The following is an 18,535-nucleotide window of genomic DNA, read 5'->3' as shown; positions in this document are numbered from 1 at the left end:
CTATTGTGTAATCAGGGCCGGCCTTAAGCCACTGCAACCTATGTGGCCGCAGTGGGCCTTGCACTTTCATAGGTCCCGCGCTAATTCTAGGTGTAAATTAATAAATTAAACCATTTTAACCATTCTAATTTTCCAGGACCTCCTGGAAATCTCATAAAATTGCAAAATTTACGAAAAAAGTAATTTTTAAATCTCTTGAAAACTCTTCAAAATCTCCTGAAAAATAGACAAAATTGATATTTTGGGATGCCAATCGTACACGCTATGTAAAACAAAAAACGTCATTGTCAGATTTCATTTAATACAAATTTATTGCAAAGATGAATGTTTTGTAAAATAGGCCTACTGTTTTGTAAAATACGAAATCCGTTTCGCATAGGGCCCCGCAGTTTTTATGGCCGGCCCTGTATGTAATATGTATTCAATTACATAAAGAAGCTGAAGAAAAAAACAAAATAAAAACAACAACTTATCCATTAACGTAATGAAAAAAATAGAGATTTACAGATTATAAACTTAACATACTTTTTCTGGTTGATGTTCTGTAAAAAAAAAAATAATGTACAATTATATTAGAAAAATATATTCTTAAACATTATCAATATTAATCTGTTTAAAAAATGTTAACAGGGAATAATTTTCATTATTTTGAAAAATATATTTTTTTCATTATCTTTTTTGTAACATAAAAGCCTCTCTACCTTAAGTGCCTTGAAAAACACCAGAGCTTGTCTATATTGAAAATGGATATAGTAAAGATAAAGCAAAAAAAAAATTAATTAAAATGTGCAAATTAGTCAACTGCAATAATGAAGAATAGAAATAATGATTAAAAAAAAAATGTTAAAATTTAAGATTCTTTTTTTAGTCACACATTTGTATGTAAAATAATACCAAAACACTATGCCTTACCCTGAAATATAATGCCATGTAAAAGCAAATGATATTGTCACGGATGAATGTGTGTAGGCCCTATATAGGTATAATCTATTTTTACAATTGCGCGAATGACCGGAAGCGTGTTAGTTGTCAGAGCGAGAGTCCAGCTTGTGTGATATGCCGTAAATATTATTAAAGTTTCTGTGTTTGATCTAGTGTTACTTGTTTATTTGTAACTACAGCTGAACCAGGGAACCTAGACGTATCGAGACCTAAGGTAGTTTCTAGCCAGTTATAAATATAAATATGATTTAGAAGTTGTAACATATTTGGAGGCTCGTTTTTCTAGTTATCTGACTAGTCTTGGAAGGCATTGTGAAAAGGTCAAGGACCAAGAAGGCCGTGAAGTCGTGAAGTGTGTGCGCTCACGTGCAACGGTGGGAAAAAATCAAGTCAATCAGCCGAGACGAAACTAGGTCAAACACAGCGATAAAGCAATTTGTATTGTTTATATTGGATGCTACACACATAAACATGAATTGCAGAGATTATCACAGTTAATAGCCGCTGGAAAAGAGATGGGATTGACAGGAACTGCTTTACAAGAGTGGGTAAAAGAAAGAGAAGACAGAGAGCGAGATGATGGAGCTAAAGAGAGTTCCATAAAGCTAAACCATAGAGAAACCAGCCTTTCCATGAATTTGTTGAGGACATTACAAGATACTTAATGCGTTAGGTCGAATTGTCTAACACTGAAAAGACTTTCGAAGGTCTCATTGATCTGTTCATCAAAGATAAGATCCTCACTCGTGCAATCCTCAGTTAGTGGCTTTTCTACATGAAAGAAAACCAAAAGATGTGCCAACAGCTGTAAAATTGTGTCAGCAATATATTACTGCACATCCAGAACAGACAATTCAAAGGGAGGAAGACTTGATAACTAGCAAGTTTGCATTTGCTGCAAAGACTAATGATAATAAAAGTCGCTTTAAACAAGAATGGAAACAGGACCTTCTGGAGAAAAGAAATGTGGGTGAAAATAGAAAATGTTTTAAGTGTTTCAAAACGGGACTTTTAGCGGCCCAGTGTAGAAACAAAAGCCCACTAAGACGAAATGAGACCACGGGCTCAAGCAGAAGTCAGGAGTTTAAAACCAGCAACAGGGGAAGACCAACTGGACATCCATACAATGCGTCAGTTTGCATAGACTATCAACATGGCGAACAACTTCCTCGTGAATCCAGATCCAGATGGCTGGAGCGTCACTTGTGACGCCGGTAAACTAAAAATGTATCCTGGATTCGTTGGGAAAAAATCTATTTGGGTCTTGAGAGACACAGTAGCGACCACAATCGGAGTGAAGAGACTACATGTGCACCCTCACCAGTTGACCGGTAAGAAAGTCCAATGTATAACATTTGGAGGAACAATTGAAGAATATCCCACAGCTGTCATTGACATAGATACGCCATTTTTATTTGGAAAATCATAGACACGCCATTTTTATTTGGAAAATCATAGATACGCCATTTTTATTTGGAAAATCATAGATACGCCATTTTTATTTGGAAAATCATAAATACGCCATTTTATTTGGAAAATCATAGATACGCCATTTTTATTTGGAAAATCATAGATACGCCTTTTTTATCTGGTAAAGTTGAAGCATATGTGTTGGGGAGACCTGCAGATGACTTGATTCTAGGAAACGTGACTGGCATAACTGAGACTACCATCACAGATATATACAAGTGGCAAAGGTTAGCAATGTCAAAAGCTACAAATGCGGTAATTAGATCTAAATCTGGTGTGAGAGATAACATGGGACAACCGATCCTACATAGATTGAACAGCCAGAATAAGAAGTAACATCCATTTATGCATTGAAACAAAAGGAGGACCAAACATTGGTTAAACTTTTTGAATTGGCGTCCCACCAGTAAATTTAATGTTAAAAATGGGCTTCTGATGAGACAAGATAAGAAAGATAAACTACAGCTAGTCGTTCCTGCCGCCGACAGAAAAAGAAATTTGGAATTAGGCCATGACGCTTCTTTTGCGGGTCATATGGGGACAGCAAGGACAAGCAAAATAATTCTAAATAACTTTTACTGGCCAGGAATATTTAAAGATGTGAAAAAATATTGTTCAGCGTGCAGCACTTGTGCCAGTACAAAGCTGAGAGAACGTTATACAAAAACCCCATTACAGGTGACAGATCTGCAAGATAAACCATTTCAGAAAGTGGCCGTAAACATTGTGGGTCCCATAAACCCTATGTCTAAAAGAGGATACAGATTCATCCTTACGATGGTTGACCTATGCACACGTTGGCCGAAAGCCGTGCCATTAAAGACAATAACTGCAGAAAATGTAACTTATGAATTGTTCAACATTTTCTCTCTCTTAGGATTCCCTGAAGAAATTCTGAGTTTAGACTTTGTTTCATGATTGTAGACTGTCGCTACCTGGTTTTGGCTGTAGGCGTAGCGGCGTGGGTACGTCCGTGTGATGTAGGTACCTCTTCTGGTGCGGCTATAATGCTCCTCTTAGCGATGTACTTTACTAGACGCACTAGATTTGCAAGTGCGCAACATTACTAATATACTAAAGTCTCTTACGACAACATTTAGAATTACTGATGAACACACTGGTAGCAGACGTAGAGTTTATTATATATAAGATAAATTACAGAAAATACTGGCAACTTCAGCCGTCACAAAATATACACCAATAAATACTGGCTATACATGCCATGTGGAATAAGTAATCACATCAATGAAATGTTCAAAATATAAGTCCGAAGAAAACTCTCAAGTTAACATTAAATCGAATTCATTAAGGTACATATTACAGACAGAGAAAATCGTACATCCACTCTCTGCTGGAGTTCTTCACTAACTAACTTTTGACCCTTATTTCAGAGTCCTTTAACTTATTCACATAACCTCGTGCTGGCCCGCACGGAATATAACAATAGGTGACTGAGTGTCACTTCATGTCACAGAGGTTCTAAAACTGGACTGTGACATACGCCGCACACTCCAAAAAGATTTTTGACCAAAAATCTTTGACAAAAATATTTTACATTAATATCACTGTACAAATATATGTGAGCTTGGTCCAATATTCTATCAAGTGCTGTAAGTTCACTCCAATTGCTCATATCATCTTATATAATCTTAGTAATTATGTATAACATCATATAAATTACTGAGTCCAAAATGTATAATCATTTATATACTTAATTCACTGAGAGCAAAATCACTGAAATATCACACTAATTGTAATGAAAAGTACCTCCATCAAGTGTTTACAAGTTTTATGCATACATTTGTACTGAAAAAAAATTTGTATAAACAATCACATGCTAATCAATATAAAAAAGGAAAAATATACAAGTTATTCCACATCCAATGTTTTACTATAATTGTAGATGCACAACATTATCAATGTGTATCATTTGACACACTGAGTAAATTTACTCAAAATCATTACAGAAAAAATTTCATATTTATTTACAACTGTGATGTGCTGTGTCAAAATATTATTCTAAGTTTTGCCATCATCAAGAAAAATAAAATAAAAAAAATTTCAGATACATGTCAATCCAGTTCAAGGTTGACCTTGCATAAGACTACTATAAATAGTCTGAGTGTAGTATTGAAGTACAATAGTAAACAAATTTCCATGTTTATAAACATTCATTGTAGTATTCAGGTGTGTAAAAAATTTTAGACAATATTTACATCTGTGAGTTGTTATGAAAAAAAGATTCAGGTCAACAGTTCAAGTAGTTCACTGTTGTTTACATCTCATTGTTTACATTGCTGTGCACAATCAGTAATGAAATATAATATATACACACAAAATAAACACATCTGGTATTTGTCATATTACAAGTTGACAATAAAATACAATGAGTAGAAAATAGATGATCTGTTATTGATCATAAGCATAAATGTCATCATGACCCAAAAGAAAAGTGTAACAATAAAGTGTCATGACTTATTTGAATCATGGCAAGAAAAATGTCAGGTTGACCTGCTTGAAAATGGTTGTTTCTAATTACATTGTGAAGTTAAACATTTTCATATTTCACATTAATATATCTTCCTCTAAATAACTTGTTATTGAATGCTTTAATAATTCTATAACAATCTTCTATTGTGTTTAAGTGTACAAATGCAATTTTATTTGATCTATCTTGAGTTCTTATATCTACCCATTTAATATGTGCTACATTGCTGAATTCTCCCATAATTGTTTGCCATCTAGTGTATCCTGATAGATTCTCTACTCTAATAATGTTATCATTAGTTAAGTGGTTTGTAGTAGGACTTGTATCTAGTTCACAAATTTCACCCTTTTTTGCTGCCCATTCCATAATTTCTTCTTTACTTAAATCATTTACACCATTAACATTACCAATTATTAAATCTTGTGCTGGTGAATCTAAAACAATAACATCTACTTCTCCAGTTATCCATGGGGTATCTAGGTGTATTCTGGCTGTATCACAAATATCAAATTTCTTTTGATTGGCATATGTAAGTTTGATCTTTTCTGGCAGTTTTTGATCTGGTTTTACTAGTTTTGAATTTATTAATATGGCACTGCTTCCTGTATCTCTGAGGGCTTCTACTTTGATTCCATTTACGTATGAGGGGTATAGGTTCAATTTTGGCTTATTGTAATGCATGTAGGCTGTTAATTCTTCTCTATTGGTGTTGGTGTTATTGCCACTGTTGTTTCTATTGTTTCCTCTATTATAGTTGTTTGGGTGGTTGTTTGTGTGGTAGTTATATTGGTCCCTTCTAGATTGCCTGTTGTTTTTATTATAGTTATTGTGTTGGTAACTGTTTGCAAAACTTCTTCTTTCATTGGGACTTGCACTCTGGTGTAGTCTATGTGGTCTATTATTGTAATTATTGTTGTTTTGTTTGTAGCTGTTTGGGTTGTAGAAACTGGTGTAACTTCTGTATCTGTAATTGTTATTGTAGTTTATAGGAGCTTTGCATTGGTTTTTTACGTGACCTTTTCTCCCACAATTGAAACAAGTCTTGGTGTTGGACCATTTGAATTTGTCATTGTTGTTATTGTTGAATGTTGTTGCTGTGGCTACTAGTTGGTGTAGGTCTCTTTTGTCAATCGTGTGTCCAGGGTGACTGTCTTTAAATAGATTTAGATTCGTTATCAGTTCAGTCTCTGTCTTGATCTTCTTTTCCTTAAGGAAAGTAAATACTAAGTCTGTCACGTTGTTGAGGACATTGTCAATAAGTAGCATGTCTAGGATTTGTGTCGGGTCTTTGATGTCACATTTTGCTAGCTCTAACCATTTTATCATGTTAGTCCTCATGTCGAATATTATTCTGTTGAAGTCCCCATCTTTTTTCAATTTAGTGTCCCTGAATAGCTTGCGATAGAAATCTGAGTTTTTTCCAAAGTGTTCTAATAATCTAGTCTTTACTGCTGCATAGTCTTTCTTTTGGTCTACAGTTAGAGTGGAAATGATGTTGAGGGGTTCTCCTGACAAATTTGCTAGTAGGTGTTTGGCCATGTCCTCATTGTCAAGACTATAGGTTGAGGCTATATGCTCAAATTGTACTAAATAGTTTTCAAGTGTTTCATCTTTTGAATTATATTTATGGAATTTAGAGATGAATGGCTTTGTTGTAGACTGTTGGGTATTAATGTTGGGGTTTGTTTTGGCAGCTTCTAGTTTAGCTAACTCTACTTTGTCTTGGCTTTCTCTTTGTTTAGTTTCTAGTTCTTTTAATGTTTTTTGATGAGCTCTTTCAGCAGCTCTTTCTTCCCTATCTTTATCCTTTTCAGCCCTATCACTAATTTGTTTCTTTTCTTCCCTTTCCTCCCTTTCTTTCCTTTCTATTCTATCTTTTTCCTCCCTTTCTTTCTTTTCTGCCTTTTCTAATTCTTTTTTAATAAATTCCTTTTTCTCATCCCCTTCTAGTTCCATGACTTTCACTAGCTCTAAAATTTTGTCATAGGAAGACATGTTTAATGCTTTGTGTAGTTAATTAAGTGAGAAAGGAAAAAATGTACTGTGTTATACTTGTCAATACGGTGTGTGTCAATTATCTTACATGTGTATATTGTACAACAATAAAAAATTCAATCAATGGTTACAACATAATGAAAGAATGTAGTGATAATTGTGAAACAAATGTATAGATCTAGATCAAAATTTACTCAGTTACTCAATTATAGACTATTCAAATTCAATAGTCATAAATTTCAACATATATTATACATGTGTGCTGTTGTGCCAAAGTAAAATAGTAAAAAAAATGTAAATTAATAAAAGAAAGAAAAATATATGTACAGTATAAGTAAAGAGACAAACACAGAAACAATATAGAGAACAACACAGTCTGCTTTTAAAGAAATTAATAAAAAGTAGAAATGTGACAGGAGAAATACAGATATATGGATACAGGACTTTTAAACAAACAACAATATAGATACAGATTAAGTACACTGACAGAAATACAAACAAGACTCAACAGCTAAATAAATATTTTCCCACTATATTCTATGACCTCCGTACCAACAAGGAGAGCCTCAAACGCATTGGGCCTTATAGAGGTTAAAGAACAAATAGGATAGACCCTAATAGATCCTATTGTTATGATGGTTCATAAAATAGTCCCTCTCCAGCCACCCTTAAAGAACACTTAGAAAAATGAAATCAAAATATGGCTCCAAGAATGCCAAGAGTTATCAATTACTAACTCTACTAACAATCAAGTTTAATTACTGCTATATCAAAGCAAAATCCATGTACTTTATAATCATATGCATGTATTTAATTTGTTAATAGTGACTTACAGACTCTTTTCTTGTTGACTCGTGTAGTTTAATCCTCTTATAGCTTGGGTGGTTCGCTAATAATCCATGTATAGGTAATCCAATTTAAGAATGATAATCCATGTATAAGTAATCCAATTTAAGAATACACGTTACTATGAGCATTAAAGTGGTAGAAGAAAAATAATCCAGTTCAATGCCATAAGATGGCTCAAATGCTCAAATTTACAATGCAGATAAGTTCTGTCAAGTACTCCAAAATAATCCACAATGAATATCAATGATGAATAGTGGCGAGCACTGGTGATGAAGCGGTGTATCTGTCAGTGTCATCAGGCGATGTCTTGAATGGTATGGCTCTTTCTTTCACACGACATCTGTAACTCTGGATAGGAATCGAGTCGTCTTCTGTTTTCGGTTTCACACCGGACAGGTGTCAGAGGTAGATCTAGGAACGGGGTTGGCGTTGAATGGATCTCAGGATGCAGGTGTTACTTGAATGGATCTTGTGGGCAGGCTGGATTTCGTACTTGTTTAGTTAGCCGCCATCTTGAGAAAAAAAAGTACCGGTCTAACGTGTAGTCTTGCGCTGTTTACTATAGAGGCGATTGAGATCCTTTTAAGACTCCTTTACTGGTCACCAAAGGCCAAGTGTCACCTATGTTGTAGGTCCATACTGCATACTGGCCACCAAATGTCGCTACCTGGTTTTGGCTGTAGGCGTAGCGGCGTGGGTACGTCCGTGTGATGTAGGTACCTCTTCTGGTGCGGCTATAATGCTCCTCTTAGCGATGTACTTTACTAGACGCACTAGATTTGCAAGTGCGCAACATTACTAATATACTAAAGTCTCTTACGACAACATTTAGAATTACTGATGAACACACTGGTAGCAGACGTAGAGTTTATTATATATAAGATAAATTACAGAAAATACTGGCAACTTCAGCCGTCACAAAATATACACCAATAAATACTGGCTATACATGCCATGTGGAATAAGTAATCACATCAATGAAATGTTCAAAATATAAGTCCGAAGAAAACTCTCAAGTTAACATTAAATCGAATTCATTAAGGTACATATTACAGACAGAGAAAATCGTACATCCACTCTCTGCTGGAGTTCTTCACTAACTAACTTTTGACCCTTATTTCAGAGTCCTTTAACTTATTCACATAACCTCGTGCTGGCCCGCACGGAATATAACAATAGGTGACTGAGTGTCACTTCATGTCACAGAGGTTCTAAAACTGGACTGTGACAGTGTCTTCAACTAAGACTTGTGTCTTCTAAAAGACAGTGTGTCTTAAAAAACATAGACTGTTTGTCTATTACATTGGAGTCTGTAAGATTACATCGAAGTCTGTGTGACTACATCAAGGTCTGTGTGACTACCTCGAAGTCTGTGTGACTACGTCGAAATCTTGGTGACTATGTTTAAGTCTGTATGACTATTTAAACGCCTGTGTGGCATATCCAGAGCCTTTGTGGCCTATCGAATTAACATTTTTGTTGTATTGTGTTTTATTGTGTTATTTTTGTTTTAGAATCGTGTTATTTAGTGATCTATGTAAAAATTGATTATAATTTTAGGAGGGGCGAGATGTCACGGATGAATGTGTATATGTGTGTATAATCTATTTTTACAATTGCGCGAATGACCGAAAGTGTGTTAGTTGTCAGAGAGAGACTCCAGTGTTTGATATGCCGTAAATATTATTAAAGTTTCTGTGTTTGATCAAGTGTTACTTGTTTATTTGTAACTACAACTGAACCAGGGACACCTAGACGTATCGAGACCTAAGGTAGTTTCTAGCGAGTTATAAATATAAATATGATAAAGAAATATGTAACAGAAATTATTAATGTTATTACAGAACTTGCAAAAAAAATCGCAACTTATAACATAATAAAGATATAACTAATAAGGTTATGAGCTTGACATAAATGAACAGACGCCATAGTCTTGCTTACTAATGAAAGACAACAGAATGATACTATAATGACTCATGATAACCAAGACAATGTTTAAGAAAGAATTAAAATCCTTCGCACTGACACACGTGATGTTGAGAGATGTGCACCTGAGAATGCTGGTTGCCTAATTATAAGTGAACATTAGTATAATAGTGAAATAATGGTGATGATAAAGATAGCTGTGTGTGACCTACCTCTAAGTTTCAACATGAAAACCAGAATGATTACCACCACAATGATCATTGCAACCAAGCCAGCTATAAGCTCTACATACTTTTCCATACTAGACGCACTGGTAGCTGAGATGTAGAAAATAAATTCATTAAACAAAAATAAGAATGATTTGCTGAACTTTCAAAATTTCTTTCAATTTCATTGTGATAAAAAAAAAACAACAGTAATAACAAAACCTGATTTACATTAAGTCATTGTGTCAAACATCTCAATCGGCAAGATTTGTATTTTAGTTACCCTTTTGAACAATCATTACATCGCTGCATATATTTATCTACCCATCAATCCATGTATGGAGCTAATTTATGCCATCCAAATTTTATACAAATTGATATCAATATTGTAATGGCCAAAGGAATCTATCTTGTATGCATTGGACAGACACAATATTTCATGACCTCACTATTGGCGTCTGCATGTTGATGTCCAAGAATAGGTCTCATATATTGACAAAGAGGACAAGGAATTGAAGAAACTCATCTACCTTAGTGATAGACATTCCTTTTAGTGTATTGAGGACTATACTACCGTTCCTAGGACCTGTGATAGTCAGGGGCGTAGCTAGGGATTGGGAGGCCCGGGGGGATTGACCTCTTTGGCTGCCCCTTGCATTTTGACATTCGACGTATGACATGAGATAATGTACGCAAAAAATATATAAGCCCAAAATCAAATTTGTTCAGTATATGAGTAAACTTAACATAAAATAATCATTAAAACTCTTTTAATGAATAATGACGTTGTTTATTAGTTAAATAATGCACAAGTGACAAATCTCAATTGATATCGCTTCACGTCGTGCATTCTGTGCAGCAAAGACATCTATAACATCAACTACATCGATACTTTGAGCACACGTAATTCCCATTCGAAGTCTGTTTCCTCAATATGTCTATTTGTGATTGTATTACTGGTTTGTTGATGAAAAGTGCTCGTGCATCAATGACATCATTGAAAAAGCGATTTTCCATTTATTTTATCATACAAACAGGAAAAATAGCACAGTTTGTCATAAGCGTGTCTTCATCTAACAGGTGTCTTGGTTCAAGAAGAAACCCAAAGGTATCCATTTTCTTTCCAGCCTTTGGAATCTGCCCTTCATCTCCATATGAAATCTGTCCAGCATTTCTGTCGCAACACGTTTGAATGGCAGTTTTATTGACAGTCCTACATTAGAACTCAACTTCCCATCAAGTCTTTTCTTTCTTCTGATTGTTTTGATTAGGCTACATGGAATCCATAGTATTCACTACTTTCTTTTGCTTTTCACGTGACTAAATGTTTACGATTGGTGAATGAGGTCCATTACATTATCAAAAACAAAAAAAAGTTATAGATTTAGATATAGATTTTGATTATTAAAAACTTTTTTTTTTGTAATCTGTGACCTAGAATTAGGATAGGTCATAAGACCAGTGACCTGTATTGTACTAGCAAGTTAGTCCAGTGGTACTTTGTGGTCCCAATTATATTATCTAGGCTAATAACTATAGCCTCTAGATGTACAAAACTACTGAGACAGACAAGTAATAAGTCTGAGATTTCAGTTGCAACAAAAAAAAAGGAGTTTATTTACAAACAAAAGAAAAAGATCATGAAAAATATAAATGGCAATATAGGCTCACGAAAGAAAATGACATAATGAAACAAAGCAAAGTAGCAAGACAGTTTCCGGTCAATATAATTAAAGAACCATCATCATAGAGGCACAATAATATCTTATGCCGAAAAACCAAAAAGATGGTTTACAATAATATCATACATGCATTAACAATAAAATGACGTTATTCATGAGACACACTACTGTCTCGTATCTAAACAACAGATGTCTTTAAAAAAAAACATACAGGAGAGGATAAGAGACTAAGTAGACCTATACCATTTACATAAACCAACTTAGTACTAACAAATAAAAAAAGTCTACTTAGCTCATTATCGAAATACTCTTCCCACAACAGTGGCACAATCCTCTTGAGTAACATAGCAATAGTACAAAAACACAAGTATTAGTTAAACCTTATAGAGATTTAGTTCAAACTACACTGGTCAGTTGAAAGTTTCAAGAGAGAGTTAACAGGGACTTAAATCAAGTAATAAAGGGGACTAACTCTAATAAAAAAAAATAAAAGCCACTTTTATTGTCCCTCTTGTCACATAAGCCCTAAGTGTTACCATTAAAATTAAACAAAAGAATGCTTACTTTTTTCTTTACAAAACACAGAAAAAAGAACTCTATACCCATATTGAGCTTTGAATAAACTGGGTGGTTTTCAATTTCGCAGCTTTGTCTTAAAGTTAATTTCTAGTACCGGTAACTAATGTTAAAGAGCTAATTGTCGCCCCTATTTTTTTTGCTGCTTTACATCAATGGTTTCTAGCATCTCCTCTCTTACCCCTCTTTTTCGGTAACATAGTCAATGGAAACATTGAAAGACGGGGGGGGGGGGGGGAGAGAGAGGGGGGGGGGGGAGGAAAGGAACAAAAACAAACGGGAGTTATCAAACGTCTATGCCGACCAGCAAAATGATCCGCCAAACACAACCTCGAATACATCAAAGCAAAGTTGAAGTCCATGTAACTCGTACATAATTAAAAATACGATCTAACGTTTTGCTAATGATAATAAGTACAGTTTGTATAGTGTAAAGATTTTGATATTCTTGTTGAATTCCGAACAAAATTAATTGTCCAAAAAAAACAAACTTGTTCGGCCATCTGGTTCTTGCTGCTGTCACTTTTTTTAGTTGTCTTAATTGAAAAAAAAATTATTTGGTCCAGACCAGACCGGCCCACCGGACATTTGCCCGAATGCCCATATAGCCAGTCCGCCCCTGCTATTTCCTACTTGTTACCAAGGATGACTAAAATAGAACCACATCCTATCACCATCTTATCCAACTGGTGCTGTTTCTTTTTCTTTGGACAGGTAAGAAGCATACGACTTAAGTATTTCTTAAAATATAAGATATGATAGTTTTTTCACAGCTTTCAGAATTTGATTTTGCGGTAGTCACATAATAGGATTTGAAAGAATTTCCTGTTGAGCAGCCTTTGCAGTTAGACACACGAGGGAAAATATCAGGAGACACCACCCAATATGTTGCTACTCAATTGCAGAAAAGCCCACACCATCAACGAAACTTTAGACAGAACTGAGGGTAAAAAGCCAGTAGTTCACTGTCCACTGAGAAAATTCTTTTCAGTGGTCCAAGAGTTTTATGGGGACAATGAAACACGCCAAACCATTTTTAAATTTAGAAAGCTATAAGAATAAGAACAACGAGCATTTTATTATAACTATTAATGTAACATTGGCAACTGTTCTACTTTGTACTTACCGAATTTAGTTTCGTTATATTTAGCAGTTGATGTCATAGTGGTTTGTGGAATATCTTTTTTTAACTGGGCTATTGGATATTTAAGAAAAATACATTACTATTATAATTCCATTCAAGTTTTCATTATGAAATACAAATTTATATTTCACTAAAATAGATTTATTCGAAATAGAGTAAAAATAAAGGATACTGAGTATTACTGATAAACTAACTTTAAAAAATATGATATTAACAATATTTAAAATTAGAAATAAGGAAGTTATCATTATTATTACCTTACAAAAGAAAAAAGAAAAAAAAATCTAAATTAAACTCACATAATTTTGATATTAGTTGAGGTTGTATTGTATTTAAATCTTGAAAATATTTCACAACATAAATGTTGTCCTCTGTTGGATGACTTGCTATCAAGTCTAAAAATGTATTATTTATTAAACTAACTCCAATAGCTATTATGTGCATTCCATTTTTTTTAGCAAACTTAGCTCCCTTTGCTGCACTTCTGTAATTGGCCTCTTGTAAGGTAAACGTCACAAAGACCACTATAGTCTCAAAATTTTTACTTTCATCAAAAGATGTGACCATCGAATGAGTGCAATTAAAGGCATCTTCGTAATTGGCATTGTGAGATGTAATCCATTTAATTTTATTCACAGCTTGAAGTATGTCAGCTTTATGAGAGGCAGTGAGATTGACAACGATTGAAGCATTCTCACTATAAACCACAATGCCAACTCTAATGTTTTTGCCATCAATAGTAACATCTCTTAATAAGTCCTTAATAAATGATTTAATATAGTCACTATCTTTGGCTTCAAGCATGATTACAATGTTGAGTTTTTCTGGAACAGAAACTGTAGCGATAAAAAAAATATTACATTATAGAAATGGTAAAATGAACATTGTTGATACACATGCAAGTCTATTTAGTGACAATAAAGTGGTGTAAGCCAACTAGACAAAACAAAAATTCAGTCTTATTGGGTATGTTGTCTATTTCTTCATTTGTTTTGTATTCATTAAAGCTCTGATACATAAATTAGAAATTAATTTATTATATATATATATATATATATAGTGGTAAAAGTAATTTTTTTACAGGTCTTATATTAAAATTATATTAAAATTAATATTTATACATATGTTTATATATTGTTATATCAACGAGACATAGGTGTTTATTTACACAAAGACATAACAAACACATAGGACATCTGCCTTGGGCACAGCATCTTCATTTCGACTTAGACTTGGGCGAAAATTTTTTTCTCTTCTCTAATGTCAACATGCTTCCTAGTCTAGTCCCTAATAGTGCGCACCTTCTGCACTATCTTGGATGGCGGTGTGCATAACGGGGTTATAACATTGCCCCTTTTTAGAACTTTTCTTCCCGAAAAGAAACAGTGCAGTGCAAGTTTGACATTTCAGGTGGAGGTCGATCGGTGGGAGTCACAGACGGCAGGAAGCGTGTTCCCCAACGAAGCTATCCGCACTGTTTTCCTTTGGTGCCGCTTTATCTTTCTTCAGTTGACCAGGCTGTTTTTGAGACGATGACTTGGCCGTTTGACACACGAGATAGTGTCGGGCGCTGTTTTCTTCAGCACAGCCTTTGATCGGACACGCTGGTTCAGCAGACCCTCCAGACAGACGCCTCTCAAGGGAGGTTCAGGTTAACATGCAGCCACGTTGCAAACAAAGTCCACTTCACCGCAGTCATCATCAGCCAACAGTCTCATGTCCAGGAGATAAGTCTCTTCGAGTTCAAGTGCAAGATGTCTTCCTTTTGACAGCTCAGATTTAGAGTGGGTTGACTGACATTCATCTATGCTAATGTCAATGATGATGGCAGAAGTAGGCCTACACATGCCCTGTGGGTAACTTTCTTGGCATCCACATTCCCTGTGTGATGCGCCGCGCGTACAGTTCATGCTTAAGTTCTGAATGCAGTTGTCAAGCTTCGAATTTCCCTCGTGAGCACCGGCAGATAGGCAGAGGTCTTTAAGGTCCACAACAACAGGCTTGGACCCTAACCCAACGTTGTCTTGATCTGTCCGGCTCATTGAGGTACTGATAGCAGGTACAACAGGAACAAACGCTGCAGGCACATAACAGACTTCAGTTTCTTCATTTGTCTCTTTCCGTTCGATTCGGTATATACCGTTGAGATCGTCGTAGCAATCGTTGTCAAGCTTCTAGTCTTAAAAGTCACACCCACAAGACTTGCCCACAACACAGACACAGACGGCGCTCCAATCCATAGCGTCTTCATTACCACTGCTTGTGCAGCCAGAGTCCTGACCAAGCAACTTCTTAACAAGTCTACAGGCAACTGCTCCTTAACCAACGAGTATATTCCTCCTTTCGTGTTTATTTACATGGAGACATTACAAACACATAGGACATCTGCCTTGAGTACAGCATCTTCATTTCGGCTCTAGACTTGGGCGGAAATCGTTCTCTCTTTCTGTAATGTCAACATCCTTCCTAGTACAGTCACTAATAGTGCGCACCTTCTGCACTATCTTGGATGGCGGTGTGCATGGCGGGGCGGGGTTGTAACAATATATGTATATATATATATATATATATATATATATATATATATATATATATATATATATATATATATACTAGCCTGACATTACCCGCGGCCTGCGAGCCTTAGTTTGTGTTTGCTAATCTAGTGGATTGGATTTAGATGTATGTTAAACTTAGCTAATGATCCTTTCAATTTTTTCTCTTTCGCTTCGAAAATAAAATTAGTTTTGCGAAAATGGGTTTACCCGAAGCCGATACATTCATCTCTATTAAAAACGAAAGGAGCGATAAATGAATAGGATATAAAGTACAATTAAAACGGGTTTACCCGATGTGTTAAATGAATGGGATTATAAGTAAGTCAGGACGTTCTGAATTCGCAGATATAAGGAACGAATTTATGTAAAAATGCTTTTGAAACACAAATTTGAAGGTTAATTTTATTAAACAATGAAATCAATAGACTATATTTTGTATTTTCATGTGTCAAAGTAAAAAACTATAGGCCTATGTGCAAAGTGTACTTCTTAAAAGTAGACCTAGATCTAAATCCTTTCTATCTTTTCTCATGTCAACATTGTAAACAAAGCCTAGATGCCCTAGATCCATAAAACACTATAATTTTAATAGAGTCAGTCAACTTTTGTTTTTGAGGGTCTTAAATTTGTTTTAGGGCAACAATACATACACTACGGTCTAAGTTAGCACCCAATGGACATTTCTGCCAAGTTTTATCAAGATTGGCCAAGCGGTTTTGATTTCTATTCGTCACATACATACATACATACGCCTCACATTCTACTTTATATACTTATAAGGGCCTATTTATATGTATATCACCCATTTTCTTTGGCTTACCTGCAAAAGAAGCAAAAATTCTAAAGTCTTTAATTTACTCAAAAATTCTAATAGAAGTTTAAATCATGTTTAAAAGCAGCAGCTAACTCCAAGACTTTTTTTTATATTCACCTTCAGCATACAATATGGACTAAATCTACGACGATAATTATGCATATTATTTAATGATAATTTAAAATGTAGACCTAATACTAACCACAATATTTTTCATCGCTTCCATCTGTGCAATGATACGATCCATCACACCAAAGTCCTATTTGAATACACTGACCAGTTTGACATCTCCACTCTGATGGGTTACACAGTTTGTCTGTGAAGTGAAATAATTGAGAATTATTTAAATATTGTATAGTATTCTATTTCACTACTGAGTATGTAAGCTAAACTTTTCCATAGTTCTCTTAACAGCATGCTAATTCGTTGACATTTGATTTTTTTTAGACGAGGAAATAGGTATGCGGTTATTTGTTGATTGAAAATTCTTGAATTTTTATAATAAATACATTTGATGTTTATTTTTATTTGTGGTGGGCTAGTATGTAATAATCTTGAAATATGAAGAACATCCGATAAAAATTTAACATAAAAACCACCAAAACAATGGTTCAATCTAAATGTTATACCACAAACATGTTTTTCTTTTTCATTAAGTGTTGTACAAATATGCAGATTGGCACTTACTACAATTTTGTTCATCACTTTTATCAATGCAATCTTGCACTCCGTCACATATATGACTTCGAGGGATACAATTTCGACGATCACATTTCCATTGTGATTCAGGACAGCCTGTTTAAAATAAAAATATTTATAATTATTAAAATTAAGGTTTATCCTCAATAGTTGTTTATTTTGTTAATTTCTTACAAAATTACATATCAGTGAGCCGTAACAAAATAATATATATCTACATGATCTACATATCACACTAGCGAATTATGTCACATGCAAAGAGATATATTTATTCAAAAATGCAAATCTAGCTCCAATATTTAATAAAACATAAGCGTAGCTAAAAGGGGGTGAGTTGAAAAAACCTGTCGGTGCGTAGGTTATGGTATTATAGCACCAATGTTTATTAAGTGCACAATTTTTTGAACGCACATTCTTTGTTGCCTTGCATGTAAGTTTATGGAGTGGTTTTGTTATGCTGGTGTAACGTTTGTTGAGATTCTTCTGTGTTCCCCTGTTTAAGGTGAGTATCTAAGGCATGCCTGCATTTCGCAGTTGTTTCGATGCCATAGTATACTAGACCTTTTTAGTTTGTCTTTATTTATGTCTCTACAGGGAGTTAGTATGGGATTTTAAGTCTCCACTGGAGACTGGAGTCAGCAGTGTGTTGTGTTGTGGTTTCGAACATTAATGTGTACGTTGTGGGACAGCTAGGTGTAGAATTATTGTTTAATGTATCCACAATATTAGAATGTTTCAAATGCAATGTCATTACTCCATCAGTTTGTCATCATAACTTATATTCATATCATTAAACAATTACATTGTTAACAGTGAGTCACTTATTTACTGGGAGCACCAAGGTGCCTGTTGAATGTCAGGGGCCCGGGCAAACGAGCTAAGGCTTTAACATAACCCTGACAGTTTGGGGCTCGAGTCCGGCTGTGACTATCAGTCCCAGATCCATAATTTCAATCATTATATAAGTTTTTATTTACTTGATTATGTAGCAGCAGTGTCTATAGTTCGATAATTGTTTACATAGTATTGCATCACAATCTACTGTACTAATATTGAGTTGCGTACAATTGGCAACTATATATATATTGAAAGAAGCAGATGAATATATCTTTTGCGATATAAGTGAGATTAGTTTATTATAATATTTCTACTATTGTATTGTATTTGTAACGCATTTGTATTTTTT

General features: G+C 34.7%; 1 protein-coding gene across 1 annotated transcript in view; it reads right to left on the bottom strand.

Annotated features, from left to right (window-relative positions):
* Nucleotides 1–508: 508 nt before the first annotated feature.
* LOC106050814 (low-density lipoprotein receptor-related protein 2-like) overlaps nucleotides 509–18,535 on the bottom strand; it is a 61,360-nt gene continuing 43,333 nt past the window's right edge. Inside the window, exons 15-21 of the mRNA XM_056013564.1 lie at nucleotides 17,338–17,445; nucleotides 16,853–16,966; nucleotides 13,578–14,114; nucleotides 13,261–13,329; nucleotides 9,883–9,987; nucleotides 702–732; nucleotides 509–542 (exon numbers count right to left, since the gene is read on the bottom strand). Coding sequence (XP_055869539.1) covers nucleotides 509–542; nucleotides 702–732; nucleotides 9,883–9,987; nucleotides 13,261–13,329; nucleotides 13,578–14,114; nucleotides 16,853–16,966; nucleotides 17,338–17,445 — 998 coding nt within the window. The remainder of the gene's footprint in view (nucleotides 543–701; nucleotides 733–9,882; nucleotides 9,988–13,260; nucleotides 13,330–13,577; nucleotides 14,115–16,852; nucleotides 16,967–17,337; nucleotides 17,446–18,535) is intronic.

The sequence above is a fragment of the Biomphalaria glabrata genome, chromosome 16 (genome assembly GCF_947242115.1).
Source record: "Biomphalaria glabrata chromosome 16, xgBioGlab47.1, whole genome shotgun sequence".
NCBI lineage: Eukaryota > Metazoa > Mollusca > Gastropoda > Planorbidae > Biomphalaria > Biomphalaria glabrata.
Note: the sequence above shows the minus strand (reverse complement) of the source record. Positions and strands in the feature narration are given on the sequence as shown.